Consider the following 19,468-nt stretch of genomic DNA (forward strand, 5'->3'; position numbering starts at 1 on the left):
GTATTATTAGTGTATTTGAAAAAAAGTACAATATACAATAAAAACATGTAGCTGTTAAAAGAATCAAAATAATAAAAATACAAAATCCTACGATTAATATACAAATGTTATATAAATATAAACATACTAATTAATCTAATTTTATTCTAATTATTCTCTTAACATGAACGAACGCTCTCTAATCGGGGATCGCTACAACAAAGTACATAAGCGATTCTATAGACCATTCAAGATAACATAGACAGTGGGCAAGGTGGCTTACCGGTTGAAGTTGTTGTCGTCGTGCTCCCTGCATATATCCAGTGTTCCACGTCTCGGTCCTGAAACAGTACCATGGAGAGCCACCCTTGGAACCACCATCCGCCGTCGATTTGACTTCGTCACTTCAGCCCAAGCCGTTAGCAATTTTGGGGCGGCGGCGTGTTATGTCTTCGGCGGGACCCCGCATCCAAGTTCTGGTGGAGTGGAAAAGAGCGGTGCGAGAAGAGACAACCTGGGAAGACATGCTTGAGCTATAGAGGTTGTTTCTCAACATTGACCTTAAGGACAAGGTTATTGTGTAGGAGGGGATATCTGATATCTCTTCTGATGTTTCAAGCCTAAGCAGTTGAAGAAATTGTTGAAGCAGTTGATACAGGAAGTGGGCCATTTGGGACTGACTCCAAGAGAAGGAATCGAAAGTAACCCAAGTGGATAGATGACTATGTAGTTAGATGAAGTGCATCATAGGGAATAATTAGTTCTGGCAAGTTAGTTACATGAGGGAGATATATTAGAGAGTATAGTCTTTTTGCAGTTAGTTAGAGAAATATTTAAAAATCGTTCTTAGGAGTGGGTTTCCAGCTCGAATAGGGATGTTCGTAACTTCCTGCCTCTTTTACTGTAATTCTAGATTTTCTCTTCTTCAAGCCCATATTTATTCATTAATAAATTCATATATTCTTGGAGCAACAGTTACTCATATAGCACATGCATTACTACTCTATTTCGTTTCAAAAATGGAAAGTGATGGTGAAAAGATCAAAAAACCCAAAAGGAAACAAATGAAATAGATGAAGAAGATTGAGAATATAAAAAGAGAAATGTTAGAAGAGTCTCAGAATTTATTATTTTTTGTTATTATTTAGTGATTAACTTAATTCCTTTATTTTAGTTCTTTTAACCTAATAATATACTTTATGACATACTTTTAAATATTGATGGTAATTGATGGTTAAAAATATAATAAAGTCTAATAGTCATTTAACATTTTTCGTATGAAAAAATTGTCAAATTGTTTAAATGAAAAAAGAAAGTATCATATATAAAGAAAATAAACCAAATAAGAACTTGGGTTAAGTATGATTTTGGTTCTTAAGATATAGACTAAAAAAATTTTTTGTCTCCAACTTTTTTTTGCATATAAAATAATCCTTAAGGTTTAACTTGATTTTAAAATTGTCCCTATGATTTAACTTGATTTTAAATTTTTGGCCGCGGAAACGGAGGTAGAGATAAATCGTGAACAACTTCTTCTTCTTCTTTTTTTCCCTCTTCGCAGGAGCATAAACATACACTCTCCTTCTCTTATTTTTTTCATTTTATAATTTTTTTGTTATAAATAATTTAGTCCAAAATTTTAAAATTTAAGTAACAATGATGATTTTAAAATTTGGTTTTAAACTTTAGAGACAATTTTTTATACAAAAATATTAATAACGAACAAAATTTTTGACCTATACCTTAAAAACTAAAATCGTACTTAACTCTAATTATATCTACCCAACCTCTTACAAGGATCAATTTCGCCATTTGTATATAAATTAAATATGTGTATACTATGGTATAGTCTAACGTTTCACATAAAATGTACTGTTAACCATGGGTGCACTAGGGAACTAGTCAATGAATGATGAAGGCAACGAGCATTGCAAACGTGGTCAATTCATTAAATTTGAAAAGTCAACGAAAGCCCAAATAAATAGGTGAAAATTGAAGTAGTTCTGAAATTTCGCATCATTTACATTCCATCACCATTGGTTTAAACTTTGAACTAGGACGCCTCACATATAATTATTCACAATGTAGTTATTACTCTCTTTAAGGCTAACTCATTTATTTATTTCTCACTTTTCCACTTCTATAAAGTACTAATCTGCTTATATACACGACAGTTATTCTCTACTATGAGCCTTGTCTTACAATTGTGTTGTCTCTTCTAACTTCATTTATCTGATTACCTATATATATAATTTATTTCCCTATTTTGTGAATTTTAAGTAGTTCATACCTCGAAATAACCACGATGGGGAGAATATTAATGCAGTATATATCAACGAAAAAGGATTCCATTATTGCTAGTTCAATTGATTCTGATATAAATGATTTCAAGGTTACAGCGACAAAGCTCTTGTACAATGCAACTATGCTTGGAGGAGTTGGGTCTAGCACTTCTTTTCTTAAAGGACTTGCCTCCTTTGCTGCCATGTAAGGTCATCCTTTCGCATTTTGTTAATCAATGAATTACTGTATATATAAGGCGAGTGGAATCCAAATCCCGACACTTGATTAAACTGAGGAGTAAATTAACACTCGACCAATCTAGCAATAATTATATGATCCATAGTGTTAGAATATAATTAGGATCAATTAGTATTATTATATTGAGTGTATTGAAGTTGTCTATTCAAGTTGTCTAAAATGATATAATATAAAAGAGTATTTATAGGTACTTAGAGAATCATAATAATAAAGACGTAATCTCTTATAATAAATATTCAGATATATTAAATAATACTAATTGATCCTAATTCATCCAAATTATATTCTAACACATAGGAAGCAATAAGAATTAAGAGTTGTTAATAGATTATTGATGACTACATTTAGTATCTAGTATGTTTGCTATAATCCAACAAAAAACAAAAAACTCTTCATGTGCATGTTGGAGCATGAATTTCATATTCTTCTATTCATATAAGAATTGAAATTATGAAAATGCTCCTTTCTTTCTTCTCATTTATTTGGTTTCTTTCTTCTCTCAATTTGGTTCCAATTAATGGTTCTCCTTTCTTTCAGTTTTGATCTTCCTTGCATAACTTATTCCCCATGTATTGTAGTTTAAGATCATATCTAAAAGGGAAGAAGTTGCCTAATCGTTAGTTCAGAAATTGACATGTCTTATTCACATATATGATATCAAATCAAAGTTCTATTAGATATCTATACAATTGTTTCACAAGTTGCATAATATAATTAAGATGCTATGTTGGTCCAAATATAAATAAATTAATATGAAACTCTTCGTTTCAGTTATTTACTGATACTTGATCGCACAAACTGGAGGACCAATATGCTCACTTCATTATTAGTGCCTTACATATTCTTCAGTCTACCTGGGTCAATATTCCACTTTTTTAGGTAATTATTTGTCTAAGTATGCTTTTTCTTTTCTTGATATTTGACATTTGCAGTTTCCACCTTCTCATTTTTATATTACTTAGTTCCATTAATATTGGTTGCAAATTTATTTATACCCATCAGAGGAGAAATTGGAAAATGGATTGCTTCCATAGCAGTGGTGCTGAGACTCTTTTTTCCAAGACACTTTCCCGGTGAGTTTCAAGTAGCTAGAGCTAACAATGCATAACAAAAAATAGGACATTAGAATAACATATTCATCCTTTCTTCACCCTCCCTTCCTTACAAGGTTTGTATTTTTTAAAAAATTTGTAATTGTTTTTAAAAATATTCTTCACATTTATTTTTATTTAATTTTGTTCTTAACATTTTTTTATTTATATTAAAATTATTCTTGAATATTAACTTCATTTAAAATGTTTAGAGACAAAATTAAAAATATTTATAGATAATTTTAACACAAATTTAAAATATTAAAGACAAAATTGAATAAATAAAAAATGCTAGAGATAATGAATAAATGTTAGAAGTTTTTTTTTTTAAAGAAAAATCACAGAAATTATGGGGAAAAAAAGTAATGTTGAACATGCATGAATTAAACTCATGTAAGATCTAAAGAATTACTTGGTGCAGATGAAATCATGTCAAATTATTATTTTAGTAATTTATATTTTATAGATTAAATTACACAATTAGTCCCTATATTTTTAATGAAATTACAAATTAATTCCTACACTTTAAAAATTTATAATTAGATCCTTAAAGATAATTAAAATTTACAATTTAATCTCTGTCGTTTAAAAAGTGTTTGATTTAATAGAATATTCTCAATATATTCTCTATTTTAACAGAATATTTTCAATATATTCTGAGAATATTCTGTTAAATCAACACTTTTTGATCGGCAAGAATTAAATTACAAATTTTAATTTTTTCTGAAACTCAATTATAAACTTTTAAAGTGTAGGGACCAATTTACAATTTTACTGAAAGTGTAAAGACCAACAGTGTAATTTAACCTATTTTATAAAATGGTTAATTAAGTTCTCTTACAGATTGGCTAGAACTACCTGGATCAATGATCCTTCTTTTGGTGGTGGCCCCTGACTTCTTTGCTATCAATATGAGGAACAACTGGGTTGGGTTGGCGATAGATCTTGCTATTGGTTGTTACCTATTGCAAGAACATATTAGAGCTTCTGGTGGATTCAGGAATTCTTTCACACAAAAACATGGAATATCAAATACTCTTGGAATCCTCCTACTCTTAGTCTACCCCACATGGGCTTTAGTTATCAGTTGAGTATGAAAGGATTATTGTAATATTTACACTAGGTAGCGATGATTTCTCATCTATTAGTAAAAATAAATTTAATGTGGGCATAATCTTAAAAATATATGTATTTGCCTACTTGCCTATAATTAAGCTATGAGTACTAAATAGATATGTTGTTTTCAAGAGAAGAGTTTGTCCGAGCATTCATTTTGAACCACCATTAGTGTTTTAACATCCTATTTTATATGACTTATAGTTTGCAAATAGGAATTTCTCTCAACTCGAATTTGTAAATTGAGGTAAGTGAACCAGTTAGAACGACCAATTTGGCCCAATTTTTAAAGGAAAAATTCGTCTAAAAAATCAATCGTTCTCTAAATTAATTCCTGAAATTTTTTTTAAATCAAATTGATGTTATAAAATTTTAAGTTAATTGTGTTAGTTTTTCTATCACTTTTTTTTTGTGTCAAAATTTACTAATGTAACAAGTTAATTAACACTACAACACACACCTAAGAGTCTTGATTTATTATTAACATAATAACTTTATGAAATTAGATCAAATCAAAACCTAATTGATTAGCTTTAATTTAATAACCTAATCATGTAAATAGTCAATTAAAACTATTAAGTATATGTTATGATGTTACACGTTAGCAATAGAAATAACAGAAAGACTACTATGACTAATTTAAAATCTTTAAAAGACAAATTTAATTAAAAGAGAAAAGGACAAATTGACCCTTGACTTTTTAGTCCACAGACATTTAAGTCCCTAAGGATTTAAAAGTACATTTAACTCTCTGACCTCTTCAAAATCCAAACATATCGATCCCTGAAGCTAATTTGTCTAATTTTAAAAAATTCTCTTACATGTGTATCCGTATCAACCAAGTTAGTACAACGGGAGTTACATTTGGTTTTTTTCGTTGAATCTAACAAACCCAAGTGATATAAGGGATCGATATATCCAAGTTTTGAAAAGGTCAGGAATTTAAATATATTTTCAAATCTTCGAGAACTTAAATGTCTGCGGATCAAAAGATCAAGAACTTATTTGTTCTTTTCTCTTAAAAAAATCTTTCGAGAACCAATTTTAAAAAATGAGTGGTCTTTCTATAACTAATTTGATCATTTACTTAATTTTAAAATCATACTTTTTAAGTTTTTTTAACATTTTGAAGCCACATTTAAAAACTATAGACAGAAATATAAAAGAAGTGGTTAGAAAAATTCATTTAATTGTGAAGATAGAAAGAAAAACATAAAATTTTCTATCTTAAATATAGAAAATTCATGTATTTTTGTGCTTTCTAAAACTGGAGATAGAAAACATCCATCTCTGTCTCTATACTTCTCTCTTGGAAGCAAAATCCAACCGCAGCGAAAGATACAATAACAAGAGCCTTGCTCTGACTCAGGATTTGTTTGAGAGTTGCAATGTTTTAGGTGTACTTTATGAAAGAAGTTTTGCCACTTCTCTCTTCCCTCTATTTTATTTTCCATCCACACCTCCCCAACCAAACAAAGCCCTGGAAATAACTCGTACTACCATTAACAACCCTGTAGCTACCCATGAACCTTGAAAAGTACATTTTCAAGTTGACAGCAGAATCACGATGAACAATAAAATATTACGCCTCTCAATAACCCCCTAGTTTTTCCTGAGATCTGAAAATTTTAGCATCAAAGATGGAACTAAAAATGAAGGGAACTTCAACAAGACAACATATCAAACAGGCTAGAGGTAAAATGATTGTTCCCATGCTTGCTTAGAATGGCAGGACAGAGCAGCATTCTACACGGAAGAAAAATAATTTACTGTTTTATTTTGTAAATTGAAGTTATAGAAGGAAAGGAAGATTAGGACTTCAACTGTAAAGTGCAGTCCATTTTACTCTTTAGGCCCTTCCCTTCCTCCCTCCATTTCCATCCAAAACACCAACTCACAACCACACACTTTGAATCTTTGATTACTCAAAACCCTCAGTAAACTAATATATACAAAAGATGCTGTTTAATTTACCGATTCAAAAATGGATGTCATTACAGAACACCTACCACCAAGAAGTTGCGGTCCAATTTGGCTTTATATAAATTAGTCACAAAAACATAAATACATGCATGACACACACAAGAACAAGGTCCCAAAGGGAGTACACAAAAGAGAACGCATTAGCAGCAAACATGCTGGAACACTTGCAATAAGCATTTACACAAATTGAACATTCTCATTTAGTTTTGACACATTCAACAGAGAACCCAATGGGGCAGCATTCTCACGCATAAAATCCTTTGTTCTAAATCGTCAAACATGTATACACACACAAAAGCGCACACACGCTCGGACGATATATCGTTTAAGACAGAAGATCTGCAGCTAAACATCCATTACAACACAAAAATGACGGTGATAAGTACAAGTAAACCAATCAACAAAAGCAGATTCTTCAGAGCATTGTCCTCAGGCCTCAGCTCTTGACGTGTCGCTGCCTGCGTAAAGCCTCGAGGATTACCTCCTTGGTGTGAAGTAAACCCAAAAGGATACCCCGAAGTTGTTCCATAGACAGTGGCATCATGAAACGGTTGGAATTGAATGTTAAGCAATGATGGGATAAACCCTCCAAAAGCAGTGGACAGTGTGAAGTTCCCAAATGTTGCCGTAGCCATAGGTATGAATCCGCCCATCAACCCAAACCCATAATTCCCAAACAAATTGGGCCCCGGCTGTTGGGGTGGCGGCTGCGGCGCTGTCTCCGGCCTCTGGCCCGAGGGACGGCGAGGAACCTCCATTCCAGGATAACTCTTAGTCCTAGGATCAGTCTGAGCCTTACCCCTACCATATAGAGGAACCAGCTTCTCTTCCTGCACAAGGGCCTTGCACACAGGGCACTCTTGACATTGAGAGTGATGATGCAGCCACATATAAAGGCATGGCCAACAGAATAGGTGCCCACACAGTGTGATCACTGGATCTTGAGCCAAATCAAAGCATATGTTGCATTCAAAATCACCAGCATCATTAGAACCATTGTTCCCTGAGCAAGATGGGCTTGGATGAGACTCTCTTCTCGGCGTTGTTGTTGATTCCCCAAACCCACTAGCCATCAAAGATTTTTCTTTTTCTTTTTCTTTTTCTTTTTCTTTTTTTTTTTTTCTTCCTGACCACTCCTTTGAGGAAACTTTTTCCCCCAAAAATGCACAAAACCGAAAACAAAAATTCCTGATCACAACAATTTAAATGGAAAAATAAACGCAGAAATCAACTGCGATATGGAAATCTACGTCAAGAGTTGACGATAACAAGAGCGCAGTTTCTTCGACTAGATCGATCGAAGATGAAAACAATGAGATTACACGTAGATCCACAATTGAATAATTAAGGGAAATAGGATTAAAAGATACTGGGAATAGGAAAACTTACGGCTTGGTTGAGAGGAAGATAATCGTTGGCGATGCGGGAAAAGGATTCGAATTCTCGAGTAACCTTCTCCAAAGCCCCAAATTCAAGGGTTACGAAATCCTTCTCGAAAACTCCAGTTGTTTCTGATATTCTTGAATTATTATCTTCTATTTTAGATTTTTCTTTTCTTTTTTTTTTCTTCCTTCGTCGAAATTTCCTTTTTTTGTCCACTGTTTTATTTTTATTATTTATTTATTTATAAAAAATTATTTTATTAACTCCAGTTGAATTCATGATCTTTTAATTTTAGTGTAAAATATTAGAGTTTTTGTTTTAAATAAACATTTTAAATGTTTTATACTTTTATTTATCCGTAAGATAATCTAGATATAATATATAGTTTTGTGTCATATTATTTATTTCGTTTACGAATTAATTATAAGAATAATGTTATATATTTAAGTTTTTTTTTAATCAAATCCAACTAAATTAATCTAAAATAATAAAAATAAGTTATGACTAATATTAGTCCAAGTTTTATTATTTAATTTGATTGAATTTAATTCATAAAAAATTTTAAATGTATAGCATTACTTTAATTATAATACATGGGAGTTGACATATTCAACCAATTGAATATATTCATAATTAATTCTCATTTACGTTGTAAACATAAATGAGATATTGATATTTGTAAGTATAAAAATATAATTTTTTAAATAATAAAAAAATAATAATATAATTTGGACCGATCAAAAAATTAAAAATTAATATACTTTGTTATTATTTATATCGATTTTAATTAATTTATCTCTTATTAAAAATCTAAATTTAAAATTAATAACTTCTTCACTATTATTAAGTTTGTTTATTGAATTTATTAAACTAGATTAAAAATTTTCTCACCACTATTAACTTTTTAAGGCCTGTTACATATACAAGTCTCTTTGGCTTACAAGTTTTACAAGTTGGCTTAAACCCAACAAAAATGACGCGCACCACACTTCTTACACTCGAGCTTAAAAACCACGCGCCTTATTCAACCGTTTCATTTTTCCAAAGCGCGCTCATTATGAAAGACTCTTCCTCTTCTTCCTCAATTAATACCCAAACCCTTGAGATTCAAGCCACGTCCAAAACCAAATAAAACTCTGAAGAAACCGTCCAACTCCTTGCGAAAAGTAGAAGAAATCAAGAAGAAAACATACAAATCTCTATAAAAAAGACCAAAAAGAAGGAACAAACATTATTCAAGGTATTGTTTCATTTTTCTTCTAGGTTTTTCACATTTCTGTTTCTGATTTCGAAATCGAAGCACTATATCGTCGTATTTCTCTCTCTGTTTTACTGTTCTTGGTTTAGATCTCATATTACTGTTCTGATAAAACTCTTCAAGTCATTTATGCTGTTTTACATACTTATAGTGAAATGATTTTTGGGTGTATACATATAAATTCTTTTTTGTGCATGTTTGGATGTTTTTTAAGTAAGTTTGTATACATATAAATTCTGTATGACGCATTTCTGGGTGTTTATGTCAGTATTAAATGTTACCGGTGCTTCTAGTGGCATTTTGAACTTAAATATCATTCTGAACTCGTATAATGTCATTTTAGGTATGTTTGATTGAGTTGAATATGATTTTGAACTCATTTAATTTCGTTTAATTGAAAAAACAAAATGTGTATAGGACTGAATTTGGGTATATGAGGCTGGTATTTGGATGTACGTGACTGATTTTTGGGTGTATGTCTCTGATATTTAGGTGTATTTTTTATGTATTGACATTATTTCTTTTTTCTTGTAGTAAATGACAACCAAGAACCAAAGTGAAAAAAAATACAATGTAAGCTATATATATATATTAGAACAAGTTAATTTTTCTAATACAAATATAGGTTATTTAAATGACTCTAATTTTGCTTTGTTTACAGCAAACCAAAGACTTGAAGTGTGCCACCAGACTATTGAGTGAAAATTTTGAAAAGATGAGCGAGTCAAAAAAAGTGATCGTTCGTGAATTAAGTTTGGGTGGATTCATGCACATCCCAGCAATGAATGTGCCTCACAAACTATTAAAGGAGTTGGCTAACTCCTTTAAATTGGACAAAAACACACTGGAAACAAGCTATGGTTCTTTTAAAGTTAAACCCAAAATAATAGGGGCTACCCTTGGCCTCAATGCATCAGGTAACTGATTACAGAAAACCTCTATAGTTTCATTCTCTATAATATATTCTTTGTAATATCTTATTCTGATCTCGTTTAATCAGGTAATAAATTTAGGTGTATATGAGTCATATTTAGGTGAATATGAGTGATATTTAGGTTTATTTCAAGTAAAAAATTGTTTTCTTTTTTGTAAGAGAACTATTTCCTGATAAAGTGAGTTATAAGAATCTTTCTGAAGAGAACAAACTGATTTAGAAGATTCCAGAGCAACACTCTAAAGAAGCTGACCGATGACATGATGAGTATTGGTGTTAAAAATAAACAAGATCGCCTGATGTTCAAGAGGATTTTCATCCTCTATATTCAGATGGCGTAATTGTTGCCAACTACAATAAGCAAAGTATCTCCCGTACACATAGCTCGAATTTTTTAGATGAAGAAAATAACGGAGGGCAACTGGAGAGCTCATGTGCTAAATTTCATCATCAAAGGCATAACAAATTACCGTCTGAAAAAGAAAAAATCAATCGACGGATGCCTCTGTACCTTGATGATAATCTATTTTCATCTAGCAAAAAACAAGGACAAGAAAGGAGAAGAAAACTCTGGACTGCCCTGGGTTAGCAACTGGAACAGAAAGCAGCTGGTTGCAAGGATGAGAGTAGAGATAGATGGTCATATTGATAAGCGAACAGAATACCTTCTCTAATTTGGATGTGTTTTATTTATGTAGATGCTGTAAACTAACATTTCTACTGTTTCAGGGCATCGTCAAGATGGCAGAAACAAAAAAGAAATTGAAAGAAATGAAAAAAAAAGAAAAGAAAGAAGAAAAGAAAAAAAAGCCAAGTTCATCGTTTGAGAGTGATCCATCAGAGACTGAAGTTGATTTTTCCTTTGAGTCTGAGTCGGAAGAAGACTCAGAGGAACCTAGAAGGAAACAACCCAAAAGGACGGCCAAAAAGTAAGTAGAATTTTTGGGTCTATTTTGTCAGTTTTAGGATGTTTTTTCCTAATGATTATTTGCTTTCCAGAATGGAATCCAGAAAGAGGAAGCAGATTTTAGAGGATTCCAGTTCAAAAAGCAAAAGTGAATCCAATGATGAATAAGATTCTGAAATTATCATCACTTTCTTTCCTGTTTCTATCAAAATTTAATGTATTAACAGAGGATTTCTTATTTAATTTCAGGAGTGAAGAATCATTGCCAATTAAAAAATATATCAAAGAAAAAAATTCACACTCCCACAAAAAAGTATGCACTGCTTTCGAGAGTATCTCATCATCAATATTGTTGTATTTGTCTGATTCATAATTTTTTTATTTTCAGGACACAATCCAAAAAAAAGCACATAATTGAGGATTCATCTTCAGAAGAAGAAATTCATTCCTACGATGGGTAAGATAATTTCTAAAGTTATCTTACACTCTGTAATCAAAACTATATTTTGTTAACATGTACTTTTGAATGAACTGTCAGAACTAAAATTGAAACTGAAACAATAGAAGAATTTTTAAGACAATTAAAAAAGAAGAAAACAAATGAAGAGGCTGCTGCATAAGGGTATATTGAATTTGGGTGTATCTTACCTTTTTTAAAGTGTTTTGGTTGCTGATTATTATTCTTGCGTTAATTGATAGAGTTTTGATTATTTAATTAAATAGTATTTTTAATGAATGATATTTATTCTATACTTAGAATGTCGGAAGTAAACTTAGCAAACGAGACTGATCCTTTGTTTCAAGGACAGACGGATCAAAGCAGTGTAAACAAACCTTCGGATTGCATGTAATTTGTTTTTCTAATATCATTTTCTAAATTCTTTTTTTTATCATATTCTTCTAATTCTGTATATATTTTTTTTAGAACAAAGAGCCCTTTAATGTTTTATTCAAAAAAATGTAGAAAAAAAATTTGCAACTACATAAGTTCTCAAAAAAAAAAAGAGCCTTTCCAGGTGTATTTAGTTATTATTTGAGTGTATTGTCTTCTTATTTGGGGGGTTGAGTCGGGAAGAAGAATTGGTGAGTGACCCAGCTCAACAATAGATGATCGTTTTTCAACCGCCTCTCAACCACTTAATACGTTTTATAACTAAATTTCAACCTTCTAATAATCTATTTTAAAGGGCTTTCTTAACGTTTTATTTTTGTCTTGTTTAGAATTCCAATTCAACTATGTCTGCCTTCATCCAAGACAGCATTAGCAAGTCCTGTGCCACCATTTGAACCATCCTCCCAACAGAGAGGTGAAAAAAAAATATTAGGATGCATTTCGTTATTGTCTGGATATATTATTTTTTTAATTGGGTGTATATCTTGAAAATTGAGCTGTAATTAATTTTTTTATAATTTGATTCGTTTTCTCTAACTCTGCAGCACTTCACAACCCCAGAAAATTGATGAAAGCACACCAACGGTGTCACCAGCTTTATCTAAAATGTAAGTTCAACATAATAGAATTTGACACATCATAAAAAGTAAATTACTTATTATTTTAAAAAAGATTAAATAGAATATAAATAAAAGATTTAACATCTTACCTTCATGAATAAAAGAAAACACGTAATCTGAAGAAGAAAAAAAAGTCAAATTAGTACTACTAAAATGTTTTTGTTTATGTATTCTATTATGATTGCATTATTTACAACTAATTTTAGCTTTTTAATTAGATATTATTTCACTCACATTTTTTATTTTAGCTTTTTGTTTAAGTATTCTATTATGTTTTTTTATGAAAAACTATATTAAGTAAATTTATTAAATTAAAATAAAATATTTTTAATAAAGACAAATTATAATAATTATATCTAATAAAATTGTTTTTAGAATTTAAAATAATTTTAATAGATATAAATATGAATTTAATTTTAAACATGATCTCTTTAGGTACTTCTAAAAATATTTATAACTTGTATACATAAAATATAATCTATTTTTATATCTAAAACATAAGGTTAAGTATTAATACAGATATTTCTTCTCAAAATTTTATTTTCTGTACTAAATATAATAACATTTAAATTCTGCGGATGTAGATAAGAAGAAATATAATAATTTTTACCTTCAATGAACCTCTGAAAGAATTTTCAAATTCCTACAATAGAAAAAAATAGTTATTTATATGTAGAATGAGTAGTTGTTTATCGCAATAAAGAGAATACTAAAAAGAGAGACAGAAAGAAGAGAATGAGTAGTTGTTTACCGCAATGGATTGAAATTTTGAAGAGAGCGTCACAATGAAAAAAGCAGGAGGGATTCTGAGTGGTGCGGTTGAAGTAGCAAGTTCTGGATCTACAATGCTAATGGTAGTTAAGGTGCAACCACGACAACTCAAATCCGTAAGCCAAGGACCTGTGAATATCGACATATGAAACATGGGGAGGTAAGCGTGCAGATGTGGCAGCAATTAGCTTGACATGGCAACCAGACTTTCGAAAAGAAAAAGACTCATATTCACATTGGTATTCCATGACGCTATGGTTCACCTTGAATACCCCTTAAAACCACCATACCGATTAACCATCGGCTCTGATTAGGCCGCCCGTGGAGAGCTCTCGATCAGTGGGGAGATTTCGGAGAGGAATCAAGTGAGATAACATAAGATGAGAAGACACGACCTCCAAGTCAAAACCTTAAGGTAGTAAGTTAATTAGTCTCTCATCTTATAAACTCCTTACTCTTTCTTGCTTTCTTTGACGTGGGACTAACTTTATGCACTCCTCACACTTACAACATTAACAATCTCCCTCTCAAGTATGAGCCTCCACATCAAGCACCAACTCCCCCCTCTCAAGTGTGAGCCTCCATATCAAGCACCAACTCCCCCCTTTTCTAACTCCTCCACCATGAGTATTCGTCCATCACACCGCCGTCCGAACCACCTTTACCGGGAAGACTTTCGATACTTCACCTTAAATACCTCTTAAAACTACCAGACTGATTAACCATCGACTCTGATACCACTTGTTGGGCCACCCGTGTAGAGCTCCCGACCACCGGAAAGATTTCGAGAAGGAATCAAGTGAGATAACATAAGATGAGAAGACACCACATCCAACTCAAAACCTTAAGGTAGTAAGTTAATGGCCTCTCATCTTATAAACTTCTCACTCTTCCTTGCTTTCTTTGATGTGGGACTAACTTCATGCACTCTTCACACTTGCAACATTAACAAAGCTTGGGCTATATATATTGTCCCAGTTCATCCCTTATTCTCTACTATAAGTGCTATTCCCTTTTTCTCCACTACAGCCATTGCATTAAACTAAAGTAAGACACGCTTAGAAGGAAACACTGACTAGTTGAATTATTAGAGATAATACACAAACCATATATTAGCCAAGAACCAGAGATGATTTTGAAAGTACGCAGTTGGCTGGTGTTGATGATGTTTATGGTATTAGGGAGCAAGAAAAGCTTGTGCTTCTCCCAAGAAACTTGCATTTCACGGTGTTGCAAACGCAGCAACATAAGCCATCCATTTCAATTGAAAGGCGATCCAAAGAACTGCAGGATCAGCCTGTACGAGCTAGAATGTGTGAAGGATATTGCCATGTTGTCATTACTAAAGGAAGCTAAGTACAAAGTGGAAGCCATTAATTACAGAAATTACACAATCAGCCTGGTGGATCCCAATATTGAAAAGGGCGACTTCTTTTCCCTGCCTCGTCACTTCCTCTGCAAATTCAATTTTAGCGATGCTAGCGACTACGAATTTGCTTGGAAGTAGCCGTATGTGAATAATGCATACCTGCCACTCAATTGCAATACTCCGTAGGTGTGGACAATTCATACTATACATACCTATCATACTTATCATACTCCTCACACTTGCAACATTAACAATCTCCCCCTCAAGTGTGAGCCTCCATATCAAGCACCAACTCCCCCTTTTTCTAGCTCCTCCACCATGAGTATTAGTCCATCACACCGCCGCCCGAACCGCCTTGCCGGGAAGACTTTCGATGCTTCACCTTGAATACCCCTTAAAACCACTAGACCGATTAATCATCGGCTCTGATACCACTTCTTGGGCTGCCCGTGGAGAGCTCTCAACCACCAGAGAGATTTCAGAGAGGAATCAAGTGTGAGCCTCCACATTAAGCACCAACTCCCCCAATCCTCCCCTCAAGTGTGAGCCTCCACATCAAGCACCAATTTCCTCTCTTTCTAGCTCCTCCACCATGAGTATTCGTCCATCATACTGCCGCCTAGACCAACTTTGTCGGGGAAGACTTTCGATGTTACACATTCGATAACCCTTAATTCCACCAGACCGATTAACCATCGGCTCTGATACTACTTGTTGAGCTGCCCGTGGAGAACTCCCGACCCCAGGGTGATTTCGGGGAGGAATCAAGTGAGATAATATAAGATGAGAAGACACCACATCCAACTCAAAATTTTAAGGTAGTAAGTTAATGGGTCTCTCATCTTATAAATTCCTCACTCTTTCTTACATTCTTTGATGTGAGACTAACTTCATGCACTCCTCACACTTGCAACATTAAAAAGCTTAGCCTATATATATTTTCCCAATTCATCCTTTCTTTTCCACTATGAGTGCTATACCCTTCTTCTCCACTACAACCATTGCATTAAACTAAAGTGAGGCACTTTTAGAAGGAAACACTGACTAGTTGAATTATTTGAGATAATACACAAACCGTATAAAAGCCAAGAAGCGGAGATGATTTCGAAAGCATGCAGTTGGTTGGTGTTGATGATGTCTATGGTATTAAGGAGAGAAAAAAAGCTTGTGATTCTCCCAGGAAACTTGCATTTAACAGTGTGGCAAACTCAGCAACATAAGCCATATATTTCGATTGGAAGGCGACTCAAAGAACTGCGGAATCAGCATGTACGAGCTACAATGTGGGAAGGATGTTGCCATGTTGTGGTTACCAAAGGAAGCTGAGTACAAAGTGAAAGCCATTAATTACAAAAATTACATAATCAGGCTGGTGGATCCCAATATTGAAGAGGGCGACTGCTCTTCCCTGCCTCGCCACTTGCTCTACTAATTCAATTTTAGTGATGCTAGCGACTACGAATTTGCTTGGAAGCAGCCAGATGTGAATAATGCATACCATGCCACTCAATTGCAAGACTCCATAGGTGTGGATAATTCATACTATACAAACCTATCATACCCATCATACTCCTCATACTTGCAACATTAACAATCTTTCCCTCAAGTATGTGAGCCTCCGCATCAAGCACCAACTCCCCCTCTTTCTAGCTCCTCCACCATGAGTATTCGTCCATCACACTGTCGTCTGAACTACCTTTGTCGAGAAGACTTTCGATGCTTCATCTTGAATACCCCCTTAAAACCACCAAACAAATTAACCATCAGCTCTGATACCACTTGTTGGGCTGCCCGTGGAGAGCTCTCGACCACCGGGGAGATTTCAGGGAGGAATCAAGTGAGATAACATAAGATGAGAAGACACCATATCCAACTCAAAACCTTAAGGTAGTAAGTTAATGGGTCTCTCATCTTATAAACTCCTCACTCTTCCTTGCTTTCTTCGATGTTGGACTAACTTCAAGTACTCCTCACACTTGCAACATTAGCAATCTCTCAATCAAGTTAGAGCCTCCACATCAAACACTAATTCCCCCCTCTTTCTAGCTCTTCTACCATGAGTATTCGTCCATCACACTGCCACTCGGACCACCGGGGAGATTTCGGGGAGAAATCAAGTAAGATAACATAAGATGAGAAGACACCACATCCAACTCAAAAACTTAAGGTAGTAAGTTAATGGGTCTCTCATCTTATAAACTCCTCACTGTTCCTTGCTTTCTTTGATGTGGGACTAACTTCATGCACTCCTCACACTTGTAACATTAATAATCTCCTGTTCAGGTGTGAGCCTCCACATCAAGCACTAACTCAACCTCTTTCTAGCTCCTCCACCATGAGTATTCGTCCATCACACTGCCGCCCGGACCATCTTTGTCGGGAAGAATTTCGATGCTTCACCTTGAATACCCTTTAAAACCACCAGACCAATTAACTATCAGCTCTGATACCACTTGTTGGGCCGTCCGTGGAGAGCTCTCGACCACCGGAGAGATTTCGTGGAGAAATTGAGATAACATAAGATGAGAAGACACCACATCCAACTCGAAACCTTAAGGTAGTAAGTTACTGGGTCTCTCATCTTATAAACTCTCCACTGTTCCTTGCTTTCTTTAACGTGAGACTAACTTCATGTACTCTTCACACTTGCAACATTAACAATCTCCCCCTCAAGTGTGAGCCTCCACATCAAGCACCAACTCCCCCACTTTCTAACTCATTCACCATGAGTATTCGTCCATCACACTGTCGCCAGGACCACCTTTGCCGGGGAAGACTTTCGATGCTCTACCTTGAATACCCCTTAAAACCACCAGACCGATTAACCATCGGCTCTGATACCATTTGTTGGGCTGCCCGTGGAGAACTCCCGATCACCGGAGAGATTTTGGGGAGGAATCAAGTGAGATAATATAAGATAAGAAGACACCACAACTAACTCAAAACCTTAAGGTAGTAAGTTAATGGGTCTCTCATCTTATAAACTCTTCACTCTTCCTTGCTTTCTTTGATGTGGGACTAATTTCATATACTCCTCACACTTGCAATATTAACAAAGCTTGGCCTATATATATTATCCCAGTTCATCCCTTCTTCTCTACTATAAGTGCTATACCCTTCTTTTCAACTACAGCCATTGCATTAAACTAAAGTGAAGCACGTTTAGAAGAAAACACTGACTAGTTGAATTTTTAGAGAAAATACACAAACCATATATTAGCCAAGAAGCGAAGATGATTTCAAAAGCATGTAGTTGGTTGGTGTTGATGATGTTTATGGTATTAGGGAGCAAGAAAAGCTTGTGCTTCTCCCAAGAAACTTGCATTTCAAAGTGTAGCAAACTTAGCAACATAAGCCATCCATTTCAATTGAAAGGTGACCTAAAAAACTGCGGGATCAGCATGTACTAGCTAAAATGTGTAAAGGATGTTGCCATGTTGTGGTTACCAAAGGAAGCTGAGTACAAAGTGGAAGCCATTAATTACAAAACTTACACAATCAAGCTGGTGGATCCCAATATTGAAGAGGGCGACTGCTCTTTCCTGCCTTGCCAATACTAGCAACTACGAATTTGCTTGGAAGCATCCGGATGTGAATAATGCATACCATACCACTCAATTGCAAGACTCTGTCGGTGTGGATAATCATACTATACATACCTATCATACCTATCATACTCCTCACACTTGCAACATTAATAATCTCTCTCTCAAATATGTGAGCCTCCACACCAAGCACCAACTCTCCCTCTTTCTAGCTCCTCCACCATGAGTATTTGTCCATCACACCGTAGCTCAAACCACCTTTGCCGATAAGACTTTCGATGCTTCACCTTTAACACCCCTTAAAACCACCAGACCGATTAACCATCAGCTCTGATATCACTTGTTAGGCCGCCTGTGGCGAGCTCTCGACCACAGGGATGATTTCGAGAAGGAATCAAGTGAGATAACATAAGATGAGAAGACACCACATTCAACTCAAAACCTTAAGGTAGTAAGTTAATGGGTATATCATCTTATAAACTCCTCACTCTTCCTTGCTTTCTTTGATGTGGGACTAACTTCATGCACTCCTCACACTTGCAACATTAATAATCTAAAACCACCAGACCGATTAACAATCAGCTCTGATACCACTTGTTGGGTCACCCGTGGAGAGCTCCCAACCAACGGAAAGATTTCAGAGAGGAATCAAGTGAAATAACATAAGATGCGAAGACACCACATCCAACTCAAAACCTTAAGGTAGTAAGTTAATGCGTCTTTCATCTTATAAACTCCTCACTCTTCCTTGCTTTCTTTGATGTGGGACTAACTTCATGCACTCCTCACACTTGCAACATTAACAAAGCTTGGCCTATATATTTTGTCCTAGTTCATCCCTTATTCTCCACTATGAGTGCTATACCCTTCTTCTCCACTAGAGTCATTGCATTAAACTAAAGTGAGGCACGTTTAGAAGGAAACACTGAAAACTAATTTCTACTCCGGTAGAAGAGAAGTTCAAATTGTTGAGAGAAGATAAAGGTAGAACAATAAATTCTACATATTACAAAAACTTGATTAAAAGTCTGAGGTACTTAACTGCAATCAGACCAAATGTTGTGTTTGGAGTTGGTTTG

At 34.2% G+C, this 19,468-nt stretch overlaps 2 protein-coding genes across 3 annotated transcripts; one reads left to right on the forward strand and one right to left on the reverse strand.

The window, feature by feature from the left end:
* Nucleotides 1–2,284: 2,284 nt before the first annotated feature.
* LOC112788934 (cold-regulated 413 plasma membrane protein 2) lies at nt 2,285–4,702 on the forward strand. The gene is made up of 4 exons (XM_025830619.3): nt 2,285–2,466; nt 3,292–3,399; nt 3,523–3,593; nt 4,455–4,702. The coding sequence occupies exons 1-4, from the start codon at nt 2,285–2,287 to the stop codon at nt 4,700–4,702; spliced, it is 609 nt and encodes a 202-aa protein (XP_025686404.1).
* A 2,184-nt stretch (nt 4,703–6,886) lies between these two features.
* Nucleotides 6,887–8,302, reverse strand: LOC112788915 (uncharacterized). 2 transcript variants are annotated; one of them, XM_025830607.3, is made up of 2 exons: nt 8,100–8,302; nt 6,887–7,857 (listed from the first exon to the last, which is right to left on the reverse strand). In XM_025830607.3, exon 2 carries the CDS (start codon nt 7,781–7,783, stop codon nt 7,067–7,069), a length of 717 nt encoding a protein of 238 aa, XP_025686392.1. In that variant the 5' UTR covers nt 7,784–7,857; nt 8,100–8,302; the 3' UTR covers nt 6,887–7,066. The 2 variants fall into 2 exon arrangements, with proteins under 2 accessions (XP_025686392.1, XP_025686385.1); XM_025830600.3 differs by having other exon boundaries at nt 6,887–7,898; nt 8,100–8,301.
* Nucleotides 8,303–19,468: the final 11,166 nt, after the last annotated feature.

The sequence above is a fragment of the Arachis hypogaea genome, chromosome 1, assembly GCF_003086295.3.
Source record: "Arachis hypogaea cultivar Tifrunner chromosome 1, arahy.Tifrunner.gnm2.J5K5, whole genome shotgun sequence".
Lineage (NCBI taxonomy): Eukaryota > Viridiplantae > Streptophyta > Magnoliopsida > Fabales > Fabaceae > Arachis > Arachis hypogaea.

What these genes read in the sequence shown, in the direction of transcription:
- LOC112788934 (XM_025830619.3), top strand. Translation starts at nt 2,285, where the DNA reads ATGGGGAGAATATTAATGCAGTATATATCAACGAAAAAGGATTCCATT. An exon ending in CTTGCCTCCTTTGCTGCCAT is followed by an intron (nt 2,467 to 3,291) that starts GTAAGGTCATCC and finishes TCTTCGTTTCAG; the next exon opens with TTATTTACTGATACTTGATC. An exon ending in TCAATATTCCACTTTTTTAG is followed by an intron (nt 3,400 to 3,522) that starts GTAATTATTTGT and finishes TATACCCATCAG; the next exon opens with AGGAGAAATTGGAAAATGGA.
- LOC112788915 (XM_025830607.3), bottom strand. Translation starts at nt 7,783, where the DNA reads ATGGCTAGTGGGTTTGGGGAATCAACAACAACGCCGAGAAGAGAGTCT.